This window comes from Mytilus galloprovincialis, chromosome 11, assembly GCF_965363235.1.
Source record: "Mytilus galloprovincialis chromosome 11, xbMytGall1.hap1.1, whole genome shotgun sequence".
Lineage (NCBI taxonomy): Eukaryota > Metazoa > Mollusca > Bivalvia > Mytilida > Mytilidae > Mytilus > Mytilus galloprovincialis.
The window spans coordinates 72,028,879-72,050,068 of record NC_134848.1 but is presented as its reverse complement, the minus strand read 5'-3'; the positions used below and the strand labels follow the sequence as shown (position 1 = coordinate 72,050,068).

At 31.0% G+C, this 21,190-nt stretch overlaps 1 protein-coding gene across 2 annotated transcripts in view; it reads right to left on the bottom strand.

Annotated features, from left to right (window-relative positions):
* Positions 1–21,190, bottom strand: part of LOC143052750 (intermembrane lipid transfer protein VPS13A-like) — a 136,753-nt gene that overhangs the window by 100,911 nt on the left and 14,652 nt on the right. The window contains exons 7-21 of one of the 2 annotated variants that reach the window (XM_076225855.1): positions 21,045–21,104; positions 18,491–18,626; positions 17,820–18,057; positions 15,346–15,517; positions 12,007–12,172; positions 9,567–9,667; positions 7,415–7,482; positions 6,724–6,801; positions 5,890–6,091; positions 5,476–5,534; positions 4,655–4,807; positions 4,093–4,177; positions 2,590–2,634; positions 1,615–1,702; positions 850–967 (exon numbers count right to left, since the gene is read on the bottom strand). In XM_076225855.1, the coding sequence (XP_076081970.1) occupies positions 850–967; positions 1,615–1,702; positions 2,590–2,634; positions 4,093–4,177; positions 4,655–4,807; positions 5,476–5,534; positions 5,890–6,091; positions 6,724–6,801; positions 7,415–7,482; positions 9,567–9,667; positions 12,007–12,172; positions 15,346–15,517; positions 17,820–18,057; positions 18,491–18,626; positions 21,045–21,104 (1,769 nt within the window). The remainder of the gene's footprint in view (positions 1–849; positions 968–1,614; positions 1,703–2,589; positions 2,635–4,092; positions 4,178–4,654; positions 4,808–5,475; positions 5,535–5,889; positions 6,092–6,723; positions 6,802–7,414; positions 7,483–9,566; positions 9,668–12,006; positions 12,173–15,345; positions 15,518–17,819; positions 18,058–18,490; positions 18,627–21,044; positions 21,105–21,190) is intronic. The other variant, XM_076225856.1, reaches the window with a different exon arrangement.

Genomic DNA, 21,190 nt, shown 5'->3' with positions numbered 1-21,190 from the left:
CAGTAATATAAGAAAGATTATATCATAGGGAACATTTGTACTAAGTTTCAAGTGATTGGACTTTAACTTTGTCAAAAACTATCTCGACCAAAATCCTTTAACCTGAAGTGGGACAGAAGAATGGACCAAATGACGGACTAATGAATGGATACACAGACCAAAAAAACATAATGCCCATAAATGGAACATAAAAATCAAATTTTATACCTGATTTGATCAAAAAATGTTTAATAACGATTTGTGGAATGCATACTAGAGTAATATCATCTTGTATCCTGTTACTGTTAAGAGAGGACACAGGTAAAAGTAATTTGTATTTATTAGGCTAAGCCTAGAATCCCCTACAGCATTGAAACACTTACTTGGAGGGACAAGTTGTTTATTATACAGTATTGAGTGGCTAATGCAGCAATTTTCCCATTTACAAAGGGACGTAGATTAACAAATGTGAAACTGACACCATTCAAATTCAAAATTGGTGGTAATCAGCATTGTGGATAAGTTTCATAATATTTGGGTTATGGTATAGCAAAATAAAATGAGAGAATAGAAACCAATTGCAGGATGTACTAATGGACAAGGGTAAATCTTAATGCCCCAATTTGTTAAGCAGTACAGGCATACAAAGAAACAGTATGTCCATTCCTTTGGATGGACAGAGTGAACAAGTAAGATGATTTGCTCATCAAGAGTTCAATTCCACTGTGAAAAGCAACAAAAGCCAAATCCATTTGTGATGTATATATTTAGCCAACGTACATTCTCTGCATTTTGAAACCAATGAAGTAACAACTTACATTACAACCCATGATGTATGGACTTTTTTTTAGCATTGCAGTCAATACTCACTTGGCCATTCTAGGATCTTTATCAAACATACATTTCTGTAGAACAATATTAATAGAGATAGGTTCTAATATATGCATAGGTGATTTAGGCTGCTTTCTACATACTCTCCACTCCTCCCCTGAAAGTAAACATTTTAATAAATAGAATGTGCGAGTCTTAAAGACATGTGTAGCCTATTGTCTCAAAATAATATAGGCAGAAATTACTTTGATCCTTGTTTTGGTATGGGAAACCCCAAATACCTTTTAGATAAAAAAAAAAAAATGCTGACAAAAATTAAAATTTGTACCAGTATATTAAAAGACTTCTCTGCAAAATTCTATTTTTAAATCAAATAATTTCATCTTCTAGTACCAGTATAGATATTTCTTATGTTAACAAATAAATAACAATGGGAAAATCAGCTATTCAAATTATTTGTGTAGTCAGTGGTAGAACTTGTTTCCACTATATGTGTGTACTCTAAGATTAATAACACTTTGAGTTGTAAAAGCTTTTTTTTGTTTGTTTTATTAATTCTTTGTGGCAATCTAAAAAGTCAAAAATATAACAACTTATTTCTATAGTTTTTTCTCTTGTCGTTCTGTTGCACCACTGTCCCAGGGTAGGGTTGGGATTAAATTGTTTTAAATCTGTCATACAGTGGCATTTTATGGCTTGCTATGTGGCATTAGTTTTGCTCATTGTTGAAGGTCAAACAGTGACCTAGTTGGTCTGTGATGGAAAGTTTGGTAATAACATTTTATTTCACCTATTCCGATTTACCTGAACTAGAAAATAAGACCTGAACTCTGCCCAGGGTAATGTTAAATCTATCATATGCTCGTTTCATCAGCTCTTCTACAGTTTCCATCTAAAAAATCATAAACACATATGTTATCATGCTAATCCAGTTTAAAGGGGGGAGGGTCAATTATACACACCCACATTTTTATGTGACTCTACACCCAGGGACCTTATTGGTTATTGATTTTTAGTCAAATCTTAATATATATGTCATTGAGGTAATTTGGTGTTGATTGCAGACCTTGGCTTTGTTGTCTTTTTATTAATATACAATACTGAATGGTCATTTTATTCATACTGATTTTAATGTTGCATGAACTAACGAATAGACTTACTGGATGAATAAAATTATGAATTTATGATGTTTATACATATTTTTAAACAAGGAATAATGTACCGTTTCCAACTCAGATTAACTTAAATTGTCTCAATTAAAAATAGGTTGAAAGTTTCATATATGATCATCACTTGTCAGACCATATAAGTGTTTGTAATCAGTAAACGGGCAATGGATGAGAGATAAATATAACTATAAAGAATACATTTAACATTGTCATGCAGCTATATATTAAGAACCCTTCACCTCCTGAAACAAATACTTTGAACATAAACAAGGCATGCTATACTGTGATCCTATTTATTTGATGGGTACAAAGTTTCACTGATTTTTACTATAGATGTGAACTAAAGTTCCAGTGTTCAATCAAATTTAAATTTCCTTTAAATGTATTTGTTAACAGAATTGGTCCAAACAAAAAATCAATTTTCACATCAATGGAAAAATTGGTATCCATGAAAATAAATGTATCCACAATATTAAGAAAATATAACGTGAATTCAATTAAACGTAAATGTGCACAGGTTTAAATTCCTTGACTTGCAGTTAGTTTGATTTCAAGATAACTGTAAAAAAAACACACTAACAAACAAACATAACATAACAAAACAAACTACCATTTTTGGCCTTTCTTGTATGAGATTCATTCCAACATTCCAAAGCTTAAAATCAAACACTAATATTTATAGCACAATCATATATAAAAGGCTAATCCTAATATTTATTACTAAGCAGTGAATTCAGGGGTTTAATTGTGTAGGTCGGAGGATCAAGACAGGTCTTTCGTGGAATGAGACTTCTCATTTTTTAGAATTGCAAAAATCAAGGACCTCATATTCTTTACACTGATGCTATACTGTAACTTTTACTTTTTTAAAGAGAACCTCTCACTTTAATTTCAAATGATCCATTTCATTATTAAAGGACCATTTAAACCCCATGGTCATGATGGAATTCCATTTTAATTTTTTGGGAAATTTGGAATTCCTTTTCAAGGAAAAAAGAACAACATGAAACATCTTTTCACATTTAATGGAGTTGGCTTCTCAGTTTCAAAATAATTAAGGATGTTTGCTCCTCCACTTTTTGACTTTTTGCCAGATTTTCAGAATCCTTTGGTTTTATCCATGTATTGTTATTAAAAAATTTTGCCCACTAACCCCTACTTTTCTTTTTATAATTGTATTACATAAAGTTAAAAAAGCCATATTTCAAAATTTTACAAAATTCTTGTTATTTTTCATAGTGTTTGAAACAAATAAGGTGGCAATGTTAAATATATGAAAAATCTAGAGAGAATAATTTCCCGCCAAATTTTCAATGGCTTATATCTCGAAAACGAGCACACGGACCCTCCATTTTTTTCTACTTTTTTAGTTTCTTTATTTATATACTATCAATTTATAATAATCTTTTAAAAAGCTTGTTACTTTTCAAAACTCTAGCATATATTGATAGGGGACTAATAAAGGAATCAAAAGAGCAAGCAAAATTTAAAGGTCATTGTGCCTGTTTTGAGATATTAGCCATTGAAATTTTGGCGTAAAATTTTCTCTCTTGACTTTTCATAGCTTTATAATTGACAAGTTTAAGTCCTCAAAAACTATCAAAAAATAATTAAAATTTTATAAGACTTTTATAGACAGTTTATCATTAAACATGTAAAAAAAAAATGGGGGTCACTGGGCAAAATGTGTTAAGGCATTCAAATGGATAAAACCAGACAATTCAGAAAATCTGACCAAAGTTCCAAAACATGACAAGCAAGCATCCTTAATGCAAGATGCACTCTAAAAAAGCAATGCAAGGCAAATATATCAACACAGTTCTACTACAACAAGCATTCACTAAATGTACAATTACAAGCACAATCAAATACATAAAATTTTAAGGACAGAGATTTAATTTTATGCACAATCTAAGCATAAAAGTTTAAGCACAGTAGATAACATAAATTTAAGACACAGACAAAGACAAAATTAAAGCCAAATCCCAATGAAATTTTAAGCACAATCTAGAGAAATGAGATTTTGAAAAAACAACAAAGGATATACAAGTGATTTATTTATAGTTTCTTTGATGAACTACAATAATGAGAGTAGAAAATAAAGCCTGTATACCTGTTGTCCTTTAGAGTACTTGGACTGGCTCTTCTCAGTGGCGACCTTCAAGTTACCAAGGTCAAGGATAAGTGCTTTACCATCTCTACAAGTGTATTATTAAATAAAATTTAATATAATTTCAATGATTTTATCTGTCCCTTCATTTTATTACCGTATTTTGCCGTATATAGTACGCAGTTGTGTATACTCCCGATTAGTACCAATTTTTAAATGTTTTATACAGATTTGGTTATACATGTATTTATTGATACATAAATGTTTATCTACAGATTTATTGTCTATATAAAAAAAGAAGATGTGGTATGATTGCCAATGAGACAACTGTCCACAAGGGACCAAAATGACACAGACATTTTTTGTTATCATTTTTGATCCCATTCTGACTGGATCATGGCCGCATACTTATACATCCTGCACAACAAAAAGGACGCACTAGTTTCTTGAGTTTGGCAAAGTTTCCATTGATTTTCAGAAGAAGACCAAAGTGACCATATTTCTTTATTTGAATCACTCTTGGAGTGAGGGGTTTCAAACTCCCAACCTCAGTGTTTAAACTTACTTTGTATAGTATCCTTTATCTGGTATGATAACATAAGAAGGTTGTAGATCAACAGATATCTCAGTATATTTCCTCTGTTCTATAGCATGTTGTAATCCTGTCGCTGACTGTTCCTTAATCTGTTCAAACTTAGCCACTGCTGCCTCAGACAGTCTGGAGAATCAATAATAATATATGAATCAAATAAAAAGGGCATTGCTGTTGTTTAGTAAACACAGGTTTATTTATCTTTCATGTGGAATTATATTTTTCCTATTTGTATATGGTACTTTTTTGGTTATTTCTTAAACTCCTTAATTAAGGCGGTACTAATTAGCAGTGTAGATAGGTAAAAGTACCAGGTACTGCAAGAAGGTATTATAACCAAAATAAGGTCATATAACTACTGCTTATAAAGTCTTTGTATAAGTCTTTTTTAAATTAGTTAGTCAGCTTCCATACAATCAAGACATTTTTATAGATTTAGTCTTTCCAGATTTAAGTGTCCAAAGCTAGACATTTTTTTTGATATGACTCTATTGAAGAATTCTTATGAAATTTTTACACACAGTGTAGTTCCTTAAATTTTGTTTTAGTGATAATTTTCACTACAAGCTACTTAAGTGAGAATGATTTTAACATTGCTACACCTGATCTGAGAGCTATTGCCATTCAACTAGAATGTAGTCAAGGAACTCCCTCTTATTATGAACTATAGATAACCTATAATTTAATCAGCATTAAATGTACACTGATTGATTTGACGGTGGACATATCATGTGATTCTGGCACATCTGTAAATTTTTAACAAATCACAATATAATAAGATATACATTACTTACTGTTGAAGATAAACATCCTCTGGTGGCTTGAAGAACTTGACTAAATTGTTTATTGTCACCTAAAAATAATAAACACATGTCCAGTCAGGATATCTAAAGTCTAGCCTGCTATTGATGTGTAAAAAGTGTAATGTTGACTACACAAAATTAGTTCAATCTGTCAGTAGAATACAAAAAAGAAATTGAACTTATACCAGCTCTCCAACATTCTTATTAGATTTTGGATATTCAAATAGTTTGGCCTTGGGCATCAATGAAGAGGCATTATTGTCAAAATGCATATCTGATGCTTTAAAATTGGTCTGAGTAAGGTGTAAGTATTTATATATCATTAGACAAATTAACCTTTTTAACTAACATCTTGTTTAATAGTAATAATTCTTTCCGCTAGTTAAAAATGTTAAAACTACATACAGCATCATATATAATCTGTAAGGGTCTGCTATTAAGCCTCACTCTGGTGTCACAAGCGCCATCTAGTGGATTGGTTTCAAACCAAGCATTGAGCAGAGAATACACTTGGTCAGCTTCTTTGGTCTGTGACAAGGCCATGTATGGAGACTGTCCATTTTGAGGTGTGCCCTGTACAGTAAATTTGTCCATCTTGGCTTCAACCCTGCAATAAATACAATTTGCCATGCAAACAAATGTTATCCACAGAATTATTTCCGTCAAAAAGGAATCAGCTTAAGATGCTGTAAAAAAAGTACTAAAAATAAAGAGCTGTATCATGAGCTAATGATACACCCATCCCTTTTTTAACAAATAAAGTCCCATGACTCCTTGATGTAATATCAGAAATGAAAAAAAAATAAAAATAACCATGATAAAGGGAGCTTATTTTGATAAATATAAACCAGTAACCAAAGTTCATGAAACTGCTAAAAGCCATATTGTCAGAAAACTGGAATAATCCCCCTTTTATTATAAATAAAAATCCCATAACTGGGAAAAGTAAAATCTTAAATTTATAGAAATAGAAAGTGAGCTTATGTCAATAGATATAAACAATTCACCGAAGTTTTTTGACAATTGGTCAAAGCATTTTTGAGTTGTTTTGATCGACATGTTAATGAAGGACAGGCAGACAGAGGAACGCATATGATATATTTTAAAATGAGGAAGCAATACAGAGTTAAAATAAAATGGAGGGAGGTAAATATTGGTCATTATACAGTACATGTATGTTTTAATAGAATAGCATTAAACTCTAAACGACTAAATAAAATCCATTTACAATCTACATACATTATAGCATTAGCTGCAGGCCTCTGTCCAACAGAACTGAACACATCTTTGAGCTGTAACTTTATCACGTGAGAATCTCTGAAAAAAACAATTATAGTTCAATAAACCAATTTAAAAATAGTGTTCTGTTTTGGGAACAACAGTGTATTGGGTATTTAGAACTCTCTTTCATCATAATAAAAGATCATGTCACAAACACAGGAAGTAACATATGTACTGGATTAAAAAAAGATGCATTCATGAACCCAATGATTTAATTAGATTTTAAATGAGAAAACATTCAAAAATGTTAGAGAGGTACCAGTACCACATATAATAAAAGCATGATTTTAATTTATACTGTAAACCAAATATAAATCTCTGAGTTATTTATATGACTTCTGCAAGAAAAATAACATATAAAAATTGTTATGAATATGTCAAAGTTTGATCTTGTCTTATGTATACATTAACAAAGGAAAGAAACTGCTTAAATAAATTGAAGCAAAGTGGATAAGACATAATAAAAACAGCTATGAAATATCATTCACAAAAGAAGTTGGTTAACAGTACTGAGCTCTAGCTCGAGGATTCACTATTATTCATGGAATACAAATTTGCATGGGAACAGATGAAAAACCACAAAATCCTATATCCACAAAAAATAGGTCATAATGACAATAAACGAACCCAAAGTGTTATTCAAACTTACTTTGAGGCATCATCTCTCAGTGTAATGGACATCTTGGTTAATTTTGTCACCAATCTTAAGGCAACAAACTGAAAAATAATAACATAAAATAATTATACCCAATGAGCCAGCTTCAAAAAGATTCTGATTTTCATACATCATTGATAGTATCTGAAATATAGTATTCCCTTTTTAAGCATTCAATAAATGTTTTTGAATTTTAGATAATTTAATTTTGGAAGTAACACGTCTTTTGATTGGCTGACGTTATTTGTTGTCAGCCCATAGACATAATTTAGTCATGTGACCGTGATGTCGTCAACGTTTTTCACGGTTTTTTACAGTTTAAAATGGAATTTAGAATTAAATTATAAGAAATGATTGTAATTTTTTTTCTGTCTATTTGAAATAACCTAAACTAGAGGCTCTTAAGAGCCTGTGTCACTCAACTTGGTCTATGTGCATATTAAACAAAGGACACAGATGGATTCATGACAAAATTGTGCTTTGGTGATGGTGATGTGTTTGAAGTTCTTGCTTTACTGAACATTCTTGCTTCTTACAATTATCTCTATCTATAATGAACTTTGCCCATTAGTAACTGAGGAAATTATTTTGTAAAAATTCAACAAAAATTAACCAAATTAATGAAAATTGTTAAAAAATTGACTATAAATGGCAATAATTCCCTTAAGGGGTCAACTGACCATTTTGGTCCTGTTGACTTATTTGTAGATCTTACTTTGCTGAACATTATTACTGTTTACAGTTTATCTCTATCTATAATAGTATTCAAGATAATAACCAAAAATGGCAAAATTTCATTAAAAATTACCAATTTGGGGGCAGCAACCTAACAACCAGATGTCCAATTCATCTGAAATTTTAGAGCAGATAGATCTTAACATAATAATAATTTCACACCATGTCAGATTTGCTCTAAATGCTTTGGTTTTTGAGTTATAAGCCAAAAACTGCATTTTACCCCTATGTTCTATGTTTAGCCTTGACAGCCATCTTGGTTGGTTGGCCGGGTCACTGGACACATTTTTTTAAATTAGATACCCCAATGATGATTGTGGCCAAGTTTGGATTAATTTGGCCCAGTAGTTTCAGAGGAGAAGATTTTTGTAAAAGATAACTAAGATTTACGAAAAATGTTTAAAAATTGACTATAAAGGGCAATAACTCCTAATAGGGTCAACTGACCTTTTTGGTGCTGTTGACTTATTTGTAAATCTTACTTTACTGAACATTTTTGCTGTTTACAGTTTATCTCTATCTATAATAATATTCAAGATAATAACCAAAAACAGCAAAATTTCCTTAAAATTACCAATTTAGGGGCAGCAACCTAACAACGAGTTGTCCGATTCATCTGAAAATTTCAGGGTAGATTGATCTTGACCTGACAAACAATTTTACCCCGTCCAGATTTGCTCCATATGCTTTGTTTTTTTTAGTTATAAGCCAAAAACTGCATTTTACCCCTATGTTCTATTTTTAGCCATGGCGGCCATCTTGGTTGGTTGGCCCGGTCACGGGACACAATTTTTAAACAAGATGCCCTAATAATGATTTTGGCAATGTTTGGTTAAATTTGGCCCTGTAGTTTCAGAGGAGAAGATTTTTGTAAAAGTTAACAACGACAGACGATGGACGCCAAGTGAGCTAAAAATGTGGTGCACACTGTTAAATGTGTGTTATTCAGTGTGCACCAAATTTTTTATGTTATTTCTTCATAGACAGAAAAAATATTACAGTCATTCCTTAGATAATTCTGTATTTGATGATCAGCAATATTTATAGTGTATCATTCTTATGACAGAAAATGTTTTATCATTCTTTTCTAACCTAATCTCTAAAATCTTTAAATGGTAAATATGTTTGATTCATTTTTTATCAAATTAATATATGCCTACATAAAACTTATATTTTATTTTGTTAACTACATATAAATTGTATGTGTAATACAGTTAACAGCAATCATGGTGCATCAGCCTTGCATAGCTCTTGCGATTATATTAGTGTCTGGGGTTGCTACAGATGTGATATTGAAAAAGACATATCATATTCTCTATTTATAAACCAGACACCTTCCTAAATAGAGAATGTATCAACTGGATACCTGTCTTTACAGAACCCTGAAATCTATATAGTAACTGACTCTTACTTCTTTAGGAAGTGTGGGATCTGCTTCATTCTCCTCGTATCCAATAGCATCATACAACTTAGATTTCTCATCTGGGGTAAACTGCTCTTGGAATTTATCCTCTGTAAATATAGAATATCATACATCATTACATATAAACCAAAGAATAACATTAATATCAATGCATATGAATAAAAAAATGCTGTAAGAAACTTTTTAATAAGATTTTCATACTTTTCTTTACAGATCAGATTTGCCATGCTCTTCTAAACCAATTTTTTTTTCTATGTCTAAAAGATTATTAATTCATTAATACCATTCTAAAAATATCCAATTTTGCATGCTTTGATATCTATTAAATCAAATCTGTATCAAATACATGTATATATTCTGGTGAAAAAAAACATTTTAATATCTTATAGCTGCAGTGCTTAAGGGACGACATCAAAAGATCAATGTAAGATGAAAAACTTAATTCAAATAGTTTGGGGGTGGGGGTTGAACTGCAGCAAGATTTGGTTATCCGACATTGATTTTTACATATATCCATATGGGTCAATCAATTTTTCCCAATTTAAGTTAGGAAAAGGGGGGGTCAGTGAAAAACTATGTGATTTAAGTTTTTTATCCTTCATTGAACTTTTGATGTCGTCCCTAAATCATGAAAGTGTAAATTTTTATACAAAAAGAAATCATGCACACTCATCAAATACTTAAAATTACAAATTTCAAAATCTAGCCACTCCACATAGTAAGCTGACAATGTTCTTTTTCCTGGTTGATTTATACATATTCCAAGACAATTGTTTATCCTTTTTACTCAAACTCTTTACTCTTTAAAAACTTAAGCTTTCCAAACCTATTCTTATTTCTTTTATTAAAAACATGTGATTTGCTTGTTCTTAGTTTTTTATTGGTCATCATTTGGTCATGATCCTTTATATGACAAATACAAGGCAGGAATTATCATAAAATTGTTTGGGTCCTGAACAAAAATTGCATTTTTAATTGATTGCCTGATAAAAAGTTTTCTTCCAACCCACAAAACATTTAATTTTTGAATGTCATAACCCTGAAGTAACTATGTGTACATTGCTGTTCATTGAAACACACAATAAAAAGCCAAACTTGTTTCTATGCTGGCCAAAACCTCTGAAATTTAAACTCCAACTACCAATGTGGCTGTAGGCATTTAGTTCAATCCTTATCCTTCAAAAAGGTTATCACTTATTTCTTATATAGATGATGAAAATATAAAATAGATAAAAATATCAGTGCTTTTACTTCATAAATGTGCATAAGAAATTCAAATTCAAATCTTTCACAAAAATCGAGTTAGATGAGAAAAAAAACCATTACACACAAATACATAAAACTTTCACTTCGGTCATCTTACCAGTGCTATCACCATCTGTAATTAGTAATCAATTAAGATAATGGATTTCAAAAAAGTTCTACATGTATGATCCATTCACATTAAAATTATTTTACAATGCAGATGTGTGGTATAAAATATATTAAAAAAAAGAATGTGTCCATAGTACACAGATGCCCCACTCGCACTATCATTTTTTATGTTCAGTGGTCCATGAAAATGGGGTAAAAACTCTAATTTGGCATTAAAATTTGAAAGACCATATCATAGCAAACAAACATGCGTACTAAGTTTCAAGTTGATTGGACTTCAACTTCATCAAAAACTTAAATCTGAAGCAGGAGAGACAGACAAAAGAATGAATGAACAGACGGACGAATGGTCGGACAAACTTATTGTTTATAAAATTCACCCCAAATGTAATCTATGGAAAATGTATGAAATCCAATCAATAAGTGTTTTATAACAATTACCTGTTTGACATTTGTATGTCCTCAAGATTTAAAATAGAACATGGGAAACTTTATCTGTGTACACATCAAGGCTTATTTCAAAATCAAATTCCTTCATATCAACACGAAAGAAACTGTTTTAAAACTTTATTCAAACAACACAAAAGTAAACATGAAATAAAAGGGAGACTAATGATGCATTCAGGACAAATGTAATCACCAAATTGCCATTGCCATATATCTGGACAATTTAATATTAGATGAATGGGAAATGGTTTTGTGCAGGAGTATGCAGTTAACCGAATTATGTTATTAAGTGGTATGCAAATAAGTGGAGTCAACTGTATTTTATTTTGTTCATTTATTGATTATTTGTATGTAATTGTAAGTAATTGAGCAGACGTTCTAAGTTGAAAAACTTGTGTCTGATTCTATTGTCAATGTCTTGGACAATAAAATATGTTTAAACTAAGACCAGTCTTTTCAAATAAATCAAAAGAGCCATAAACAAACATCATAAAGCAATGCCAAATTATCAATATGGACAAAAGCTTAAATTATGCTTGACCTACTTTTAAATGATTGACCTACTTATTGCAATGTCATACATTATCTTATTTTAAGAATGACCTACTTATATCTTCTTTCTTTTCACCCAACTTTTTCTTGCCACCCAACCAGCCACCAAACCATCCACTTCCTTTCTCCTGAGCTTTCTTAGCGCCAAGTTTTGCTGCCTCTACCTCAGCTTGTTGTCTCATTAAGGTGATACTGAACACATTTAACACTTTCTCACAGTCCTGAAATGAAAACTAGAGGCTCTAAAGAGCCTGTGTCGCTCACCTTGGTCTATGTGAATATTAAACAAAGGAAGCAGATTGAAAATTGACTACAAAGTTCAATAACTCCTACAGGGGTCAATTGACCATTTCGTTCATGTTGACTTATTTGTAGATCTTACTTTGCTGAAAATTATTGATGTTTATAGTTTACCTATATCTATAATAATATTCAATATAATAACCAAAAACAGCAAAATGTCCTTAAAATTACCAATTCAGGGGCCGCAACCCAAAAACAGGTTGTCCAATTCATCTGAAAATTTCAGGGCAGATAGATCTTGACCTGATTAACAATTTTACTTCATGTCAGATTTTCTCTAAATTATTTGGTTTTTGAGTTATAAGCCAAAAACTGCATTTTACCCCTATGTTCTATTTTTAGCAGTGGCGGCCATCTTGGTTAGATGGCCAGGTCACCGGACACATTTTTTAAACAAGAAACCCCAAAGATGATTGTGGCCAAGTTTGGATCAATTTGGCACAGCAGTTTCAGAGAAGAAGATTTTAGTAAAAGATATATAAAATTTACGAAAAATGGTTAAAAATTGACTTTAAAGGGCAATAACTCCTAAAAAGGTCAACTGACCATTTTGGTCATGTTGACTTATTTGTAACTCTGACCTTGCTGAACATTATTGCTGTTTACAGTTTACCTATATCTATAATAATATTCAATATAATAACCAAAAACAGCAAAATTTCCTTAAAATTAACAATTCAGGGGCCGCAACCCAAAAACAGGTTGTCCAATTCATCTGAAAATTTCAGGGCAGATAGATCTTCGCCTGATTAACAATTTTATCCAATGTCAGATTAGCTCTAAATGCTTTGGTTTTTGAGTTGTAAGCCAAAAACTGCATTTTACCCCTATGTTCTATTTATAGCCATGGCGGTCATCTTGGTTAGTTGGCGGGGTCACCGGACACAATTTTTAAACTAGATACCCCAATGATGATTGTGGCCAAGTTTCAATAATTTGGTCCAGCAGTTTCAGAGGAGAAGATTTTTCTAAAAGATTACTAAGATTTACGAAAAATGGTTAAAAATTGACTATAAAGGGCAATAACTCCTAAAGTGGTCAACTGATCATTTTGGTCATGTTGACTTATTTGTAGATCTTTCTTTGCTGAACATTATTGCTTTTTACAGTTTATCTCTATCTAAAATAATATTCAAGATAATAACCAAAAACAACAAAATTTCCTTAAAATTACCAATTCAGGGGCAGCAACCTAACAACGGAATGTCAGATTCATCTGAAAATTTCAGAGCAGATAGATCTTAACCTGATTAACAATATTACCCTTTGTCAGATTTGCCCTAAATGCTTTGGTTTTTGAGTTATAAGCCAAAAACTGCATTTTACCCCTATGTTCTATTTATAGCCATGGCGGCCATCTTGGTTAGTTGGCGGGGTCACCGGACACAATTTTTAAACTAGATACCCCAATGATGATTGTGGCCAAGTTTGGTTAAATTTGGCCTAGTAGTTTCAGAGGAGAAGATTTTTGTAAAAGTTAACGCAGGACGACGACGGACGACGACGGACGACGACAACGGATGCCGGACGCCAAGTGATGAGAAAAGCTCACTTGGCCCTTCGGGCCAGGTGAGCTAAAAATATAAAAAGCCTGAAACTTTGACATTATTGGAAACAAATAGATTTTTTGACTTTAAACAAACATTCACTATGGATTCATTATCATTGGTTGGATATCAATTAACTTTGTTTTCATGAATACAGGTGTCAAACAATAACAAGTTTTTTGTAGGCAGGCATAAAGACTTCAATAAAAACCATGAAATTAAATATCCATGAACATGTAAGTTTTCCTTAAGGTAGCACAATACAAAGATTTTGTCACTCCCAATCAGACAACTTTAAACTGATGTAATTCATTTCATCCTTCTTTATATTTTATAAATGAGGTACCAAAAGAAAGAAGAAAGATTAATCTTTCAAATTGTGATAATTTCATTATGACATAATTATTACATAATTAATTATTATGTAATTAGTCGCTATATTGTGATGTCCACACTTGAATGAATTTAGCGTCTTTGTTTTTCATAGCATCCCAAAATATTTTATAGATTCTTGTACAACACAGCTTGACCTCCAAAACCGTGTCTCAGATTTCCAAAAACATCAATAGAACAAATTTTATACCCAATTGAACTTAGTGGTCTCTAATGAATTGATGTTGTAAACTTCATTGAAGATTTATGAGAGAATGAAATACAATAGGAAAAATCTGAGACACAGTTTTGGAGGTCAAACTGTGTTGTGCAAGAATCTATAAAAATGTTTAGGATGCTATGAAGAACAAAGAAGCTAAATTCATTCAAGTATGGACATCACAGAATGGCAACTAACTACATAACAATTAATTATGTAATAATTATGTCATAATGAAATTACCACAATTTGAAAGATTATTCCTTCTTCTTTCTTTTGGTACCTCATTTATAAAATTTAAGGAAAGATGAGTGGAATTACAGCAGTTTAAAGATGTCTGATTGGGGATGAAAAATCTTTGTATTGTGCTACCTTAAAGTGGTACCCAACACTTTAACTAAATTTAATTTGGCTCATTTCATTTTCTTAATATTTTGACAAACTATTTACTTTGACCCTTTGACAAAAATATAAAAATTTCAAAAAATTTGAACCAACCATTTAATCAGAAAAATTACACTGGTTATATAGCAGTTTGACAAACACTTATTTTGATTATTGAGAAGCTTGATATTCCCTTATGAACACAATGTCATCAAAACATTCTGCTGATTTTACAGAGTTATCTCCCTGTAGTGTTAGGTACCACCTTAATCCACGAAAATTGGTACCCACAATAATGAATCCACAGTAGTTGACATTTCCAAAGATATTGGGATAGTAAAATAATCTACTTTCAACAGCATTTGTTTTGTTTGCAGTTTTTGCATTAGAATGTAAGTAAATTATTAACCAGCTTTATTGTTAGAGTTTCGAAACCTTATATATGCCATAAATTTGAAGAGACAGTGTAAATTGTTTAATTAGGGTGATAAAATGCCTAAAGTGAACAATGCACCAAATTATACATATGAAAATGTCCTGACAGAAGGGAAACTCATAGTACACTTACATCTAGAGTTTTCTGCAGTTCTTTCGAGACCTTTTTGCCGTCCAGTTTTTTAACATACGCCTCTCTATACTGTTTCATAGTACTCCTATGTTGGTTTATATAAGACCAGGACCACATCTTCCTTCTGTTACGAATATCCTCTTCTAGTACACTGTTCATTGCATAGTGCCACCTTTAATAAATAGAATAGTGTATAATTGCCAGTTAGATTTGGATTGCAGGCATGTTATATATTAATTTTTTTATTTGTAATATTTTGGATTTCTTCATGGTCACACATAGCAACATATTTTTTGGATAGCTAAGCAGGAAATAATTATGATAAATGTCAATCAATTTTTTGCCGATAAAATTTCATCATGTTTCAGGTAATAACTTGCAAAAAGTATATGTAAATTTATTGTTTGTTTGTTTATAAGTGTTTAATGCCACTTTCATTTACCTAACCACATATGGAGATGAATTTACCTACCCTCAATGAAAACCTGAGGTCACATCAATTTTTTGTGGGGTTCAGGTTGCTCTATATTTAGTTTTCTCTGTTTCTATGTTGTATTTTGCATACTGTTTTTGCTTTTGGTCATTCTTCTTTTTTAGCCATGGTGTTGGTCATTTCTCACTTATGACTTTGAATATTCTTTCTGTATCTTCCACCTTGCTTTTGGTTATATTATGGCGGACATATTTGAATTATGAAAAATGTCAGAGAACCATCAACTCTTATCCAAAAAACAAGAATGTGTCCATAGTACAAGAATGCCCCACTCGCACTATCATTTTCTATGTTCAGTGGACCATGAAATTGGGGTCAAAACTTTAATTTGGAATTAAAATTAGAAAGATCATATCATAGGGAACATGTGTACTAAGTTTCAAGTTGATGTAACTTTAACTTCATCAAAAACTACCTTGACCAAAAACTTTAACCTGAACTTCGCACTATCATTTTCTATGTTCAGTGGACCCTGAAATTGGGGTCAAAACTATAATTTGGCATTAAAATTAGAAAGATCATATCATGGGGAACAAGTGTACTACCGTAGATACTCGCTTATAAGTCGGAAGTTTGGGAGTAAAATTCAGAATCCAGAGAGGGGTACCGACTTATAAGCGAGATCCCGAGACCAGAGGAAAAATCCAAGCTCGAGAAAAGTGGTCAGGAGTGAATTTCCTGGTCAAAACTACGTTGGTGATTGCCAAACCTACATAAATCCTTGAATAAAAAGTTTTTGTTGAAAATAAATGACTACAATACTGTCTTTGTGTTTTATTTGTACTTTGTTAACTTTTTTTCTGTCAATTTGTGTTGAATTTCCGACTGTTTCCGGTTTGTGTATTCATGGTCAAATGGTTTGTGCATAAACCCAAAAGAAAGAGCCAAGAACCAAAAATGAAAACGAGATAACAATGTACCAACTATGTAAAAGGATGTATTCAGCGGATTTATTGTGTCATTATTGTGATATCATGATATCAATTCAGTACTTATAAATCATACAATAATCAAAAATAATTTTAAGATTCATTCCCAAGATCAAAATATTATTCATTAAAATGTCTCAGGTAAACACAAAGATTACAAAATTGATTGGCAAGCCAATATAATCCATTGATAACCCCTAATTAAGAGACAAAGAGTTGTATTCACTAAAGGTGTGAAAAATATCAGTGATAGGTGAACAGATGACACTAATGAGTTGGAAGTTATTTTAATATAAAGTTGATTAGCTTCACTTATTTTTTTTAATCCTTTATCATCACAAAATAATAAGAATTATGAAGTGTACATGTTCTTTTAACACTGAGTTATGTGTGCTGTGAAAAATATTGATTGACTTTAAAATTTTCAGGTTCATATTGGTTTATGTTCGCTTTTCTCAAACAATAGGTTGTTAGTCATACCCTACAAAATCATTGATGCATTACGTAAACAACACATGGCTAATCTGTAATCAAACAGTGAACAAAACAACAGGAATAAATACATCTTTATTATTAACAGCTATATAAATTATCATAATCAACATCAACTAAATTCAAACCAAACAAACATTCATGCAGAAAATGAATATTTTTGCATTGGTTTTACCGGCGTTCAGTAACTGTCAGCTGCCAAAAAAATGTCAAAATTTTGTCCGACTTATACGAGGGTCAAGACTAAATCCTCAGAATTTGGAGCTGAAAAGGGCATCCGACTTATAGTCGGATCGACTTTTAGGCGAGTATCTACGGTAAGTTTCAAGTTGATTGGACTTCAACTTCTTCAAAAACTACCTTGACCAAAAACTTTAACCTGAAGCGGACGGACGAACGGAGGCACAGACCAGAAAACATAATGCCCCTCTACTATCGTAGGTGGGGCATAAAAAGCAATTGGACAATACTTGTGAATTATTTTTTTTTTTGTAGCAGAGGAGAGATTTGTATTTAAATTTGATGATGATTTTTGAAGATTGTTAAAGATAATTACATACCATTGTTTTGCATGTTTCTTGTGAGGGACATCTGGTCTGTATTTCCTGTATTTACTCAGTAGGTTCATTCTCTCTAAGGATTCTAACATTTCTAAAACATCATCAAACTGCAGTTTTGATAGTCCTACGCTAATGTCATCAAAAACAATTGTCATAAATATTTTAGGAATGGTATATTTGTTGAGCTCTGGTTTGGTATTCAGTCTCAGGTGGGCTACAGATGAGATTGGTTTTATCACTGTAAAAAATTAACATGCATGTTAGAAAGTAATATTTTCAAGTTCAACATATATTTTCAGCAAAATTTTTCATTTAGAAGTATAGTCTACCTAATGACGATTTTAAAGGTTTGCACATTCTTCATTGCCGGTCTAACGAGTTGACACTAAGACCTTGACATTTGACGCCTTAACCAAGATGACAAAATTCATATTATAAGCTGATGCAGATACATTGCAATTCAGCTATTAAACAATTTTTTTTCAAAGGTCTAGTTTAGATTTGATAATTTACTTTGATTTTGCAGTGTTTAAACTTAACATACATCTAACTTTTCAATTACACTAATAAAAAATAAAATATGAATGATATTTTTGGGCTCAGAACAATCAGAACTTCAAAAATTTGAACTGTTATGCAAATGTACATGGATGCAGTAACAGTGAACCTACAATATTGGAAGCCAGGATCTTTCTCACTATCTGCCACACCACTGGTTAATTTAGACAGAACTGTGGCCTTATCCTTGCCATCAAATTGTTCTGAGTTAGGGTTCCAGTATACAGCTAAAGAATCCAGTTTGATGAGCTAAAATAAAAAAATACAGAAATCAATTTAAATCTAAAAAAGATATAGCAACCTGAATGATCTAAAAAACTGTAATTTTTTTTCTGTAACTGTAATGATTGTTTGATATATTCTCCATTTCACTGAGGAGCTGTATCTCTACAATATTACTAAAACTAGACACAGGACTTATTGTACAACATTGGTTCATCATCATGTATATTTCAGGCAAAATTCCCTAGATAATAAATAATCATATGTTTTGAATCTACTTCAGTCATTATTTGACTTTGTTAAAAAGAATGGATGGAGAGTTGTCTCATTTGCATTCAAACAACATCTTTTTATATCAATTGACAGACATAAACTTCACACAGTACTTTTTGACATTTTGTTAATTAATTTTAGACAACTTTTTAAGTTAAAAACTATCAAAACTTATTCAATTTTTAAAGAGGAATGCACTTACTGAAATTCATTCCTAAAGTTTTTTAAAACAGCTAGTATTACACAAAGTAAGCATTAGCAACGATATGTGAGGTCATGGTCAGATGGTCACGTTTAGATCATTTCAACATTATACAGTTGGTTAGAATAATTAGAATTTGTCTAGGACAACTCAATTCTAAAATAATGGATAGACTTATCACTAAGAAATTTATAAAATCAACTTTGATTGGGATAATTATGCCAGAGCCAGTGATATGTATGTGAGTGTTTAAATGAACAGGCCACAGTATTATAAAAGATAAATTAACCAGACCATCTCACAATCATCTTACAGTAAGCAGACCTAGAAATAATAAGTAATCTAGATAAATTTGATAATTTTATTTAATTTGTACTATCAGTAAAATATTTAAAGTATGCACAAAACTGATTAAAGAATGATTCAGAATTTGTATCTGACTGTAAACTTTGTTTGTCTGTGCATGCATATTTTACATTAAATACACAGACATGTATTATGTAACAATTTGATACAGAATTTGAAATAGTGAATCATTATTTAATAGACTTTCAAATAACTGAATGGCGTTACTAATTAAATTGTATCAGTATTAGTTTTTAAGGGTTTTTTTCTGGGTTGTTGATCGTAAATATCTACATCAATAATTATGACTCTACGCAGAAATTTGAAAATTTGCATTTGGGAAATATAATTAAGATTTGAAATAAATAATAATCCACCTATAAAAATATGTTATTCATTGCATACAAAGAATCATAGATGCTTTCTGCATCACTATACATAACATTAGCCACATACTATATACAAATACATGCATAAAACAAGTGTCTGAAAAATTAGTTCTGAAATTTTTGGCATTCAAAACAATCGTTTTTCTAAGGCTAAAGTTTTCCAAATATTAATTACTGTTCAACATGCACCAGTGTTTCAAAGCACCAAAGAAACGTGTTCTGTTGAATTTTCATGATTATCATTTTACTAATTGTTTTGTCTCTAAATCATAATTTCGATCATAAAAATATTCATAGACATGCTGGTAGAAAACTCAATAGTTTAATTTTAGCACACTGAAAAGATAAAAAAAAATACCTGGTTATATAAGGAGGATAAATCACACAAGTTAATAATCTCACTTTTCCTTGATTTAAGGAAAATATAATTGATTGCCTTATTAATATAAGCAGAAGATTCATTAAGCAACATTTTTAAACTTGTTCCATATTATCTCTCTTAACAATTTTAAGGTGGTACCTAACACTACAGGGAGATAACTCTGTAAAATCAGCAGAACGTTTTAATGACATTGTGTTCATAAGGGAACTTAAGCTTCTCAATGATCAAAATGAGTGTTTGTCAAACTGCTATATAACCAGTGTAATTTTTCTATATTTTTGTCAAAGGGTCAAAGTAAATACTTTGTCAAAATTTTAAGAAAATTAAACGAGCCAAATTAATTTTAGTTCAGGTGTTAGGTACCACCTTAAATAAGAATTATTGTTGTGTTTTCATTTTTTGTCAATTTTTTTAAATGTTGTTTTTGTTTTAACACATTGATCATGTTGATAGGATCTATTGTATATGATATCAAACAGTCATAGCTTTGAATCTCACCCAGTTCAATCAAACATTTTACTTTTTTGTAAACAATCAGTATAAATTTCTATTTACTCTTATACTATGAAAATTTTATTTGCAAATGTTTATTCATCTTTCTTTTATTTTTGTATTGGTGATTTTGTAGTTGATCATAAAAATTATTAATATTGAATATTTCTTCCATAGATTCAAAATTACAAAAAGAAGTCCTGCTTTTAATTTATTATTGAGCAGGGGAAAAAACACAAGAATTTTGTTGGCATTTACTTTCAAATGTCTTTTTATTATTTGTGTTGTTGTGTTGCTGTCTAATTGACAAACATTCTACATCTCCATTTTTATTCATATTCATAAATTATACTTCACATTACCTTGAAAATCTGTGTGACTGCCTCCTTTATAACACATGGTTTCCAGTTTTCATCTGTTGTCTGTAACATAAACAAGCACACATAAATAAATTATTTTCATTTATTATTGAATTATTTACTTTTTCTGAATAATTTTTTTTTTTTTT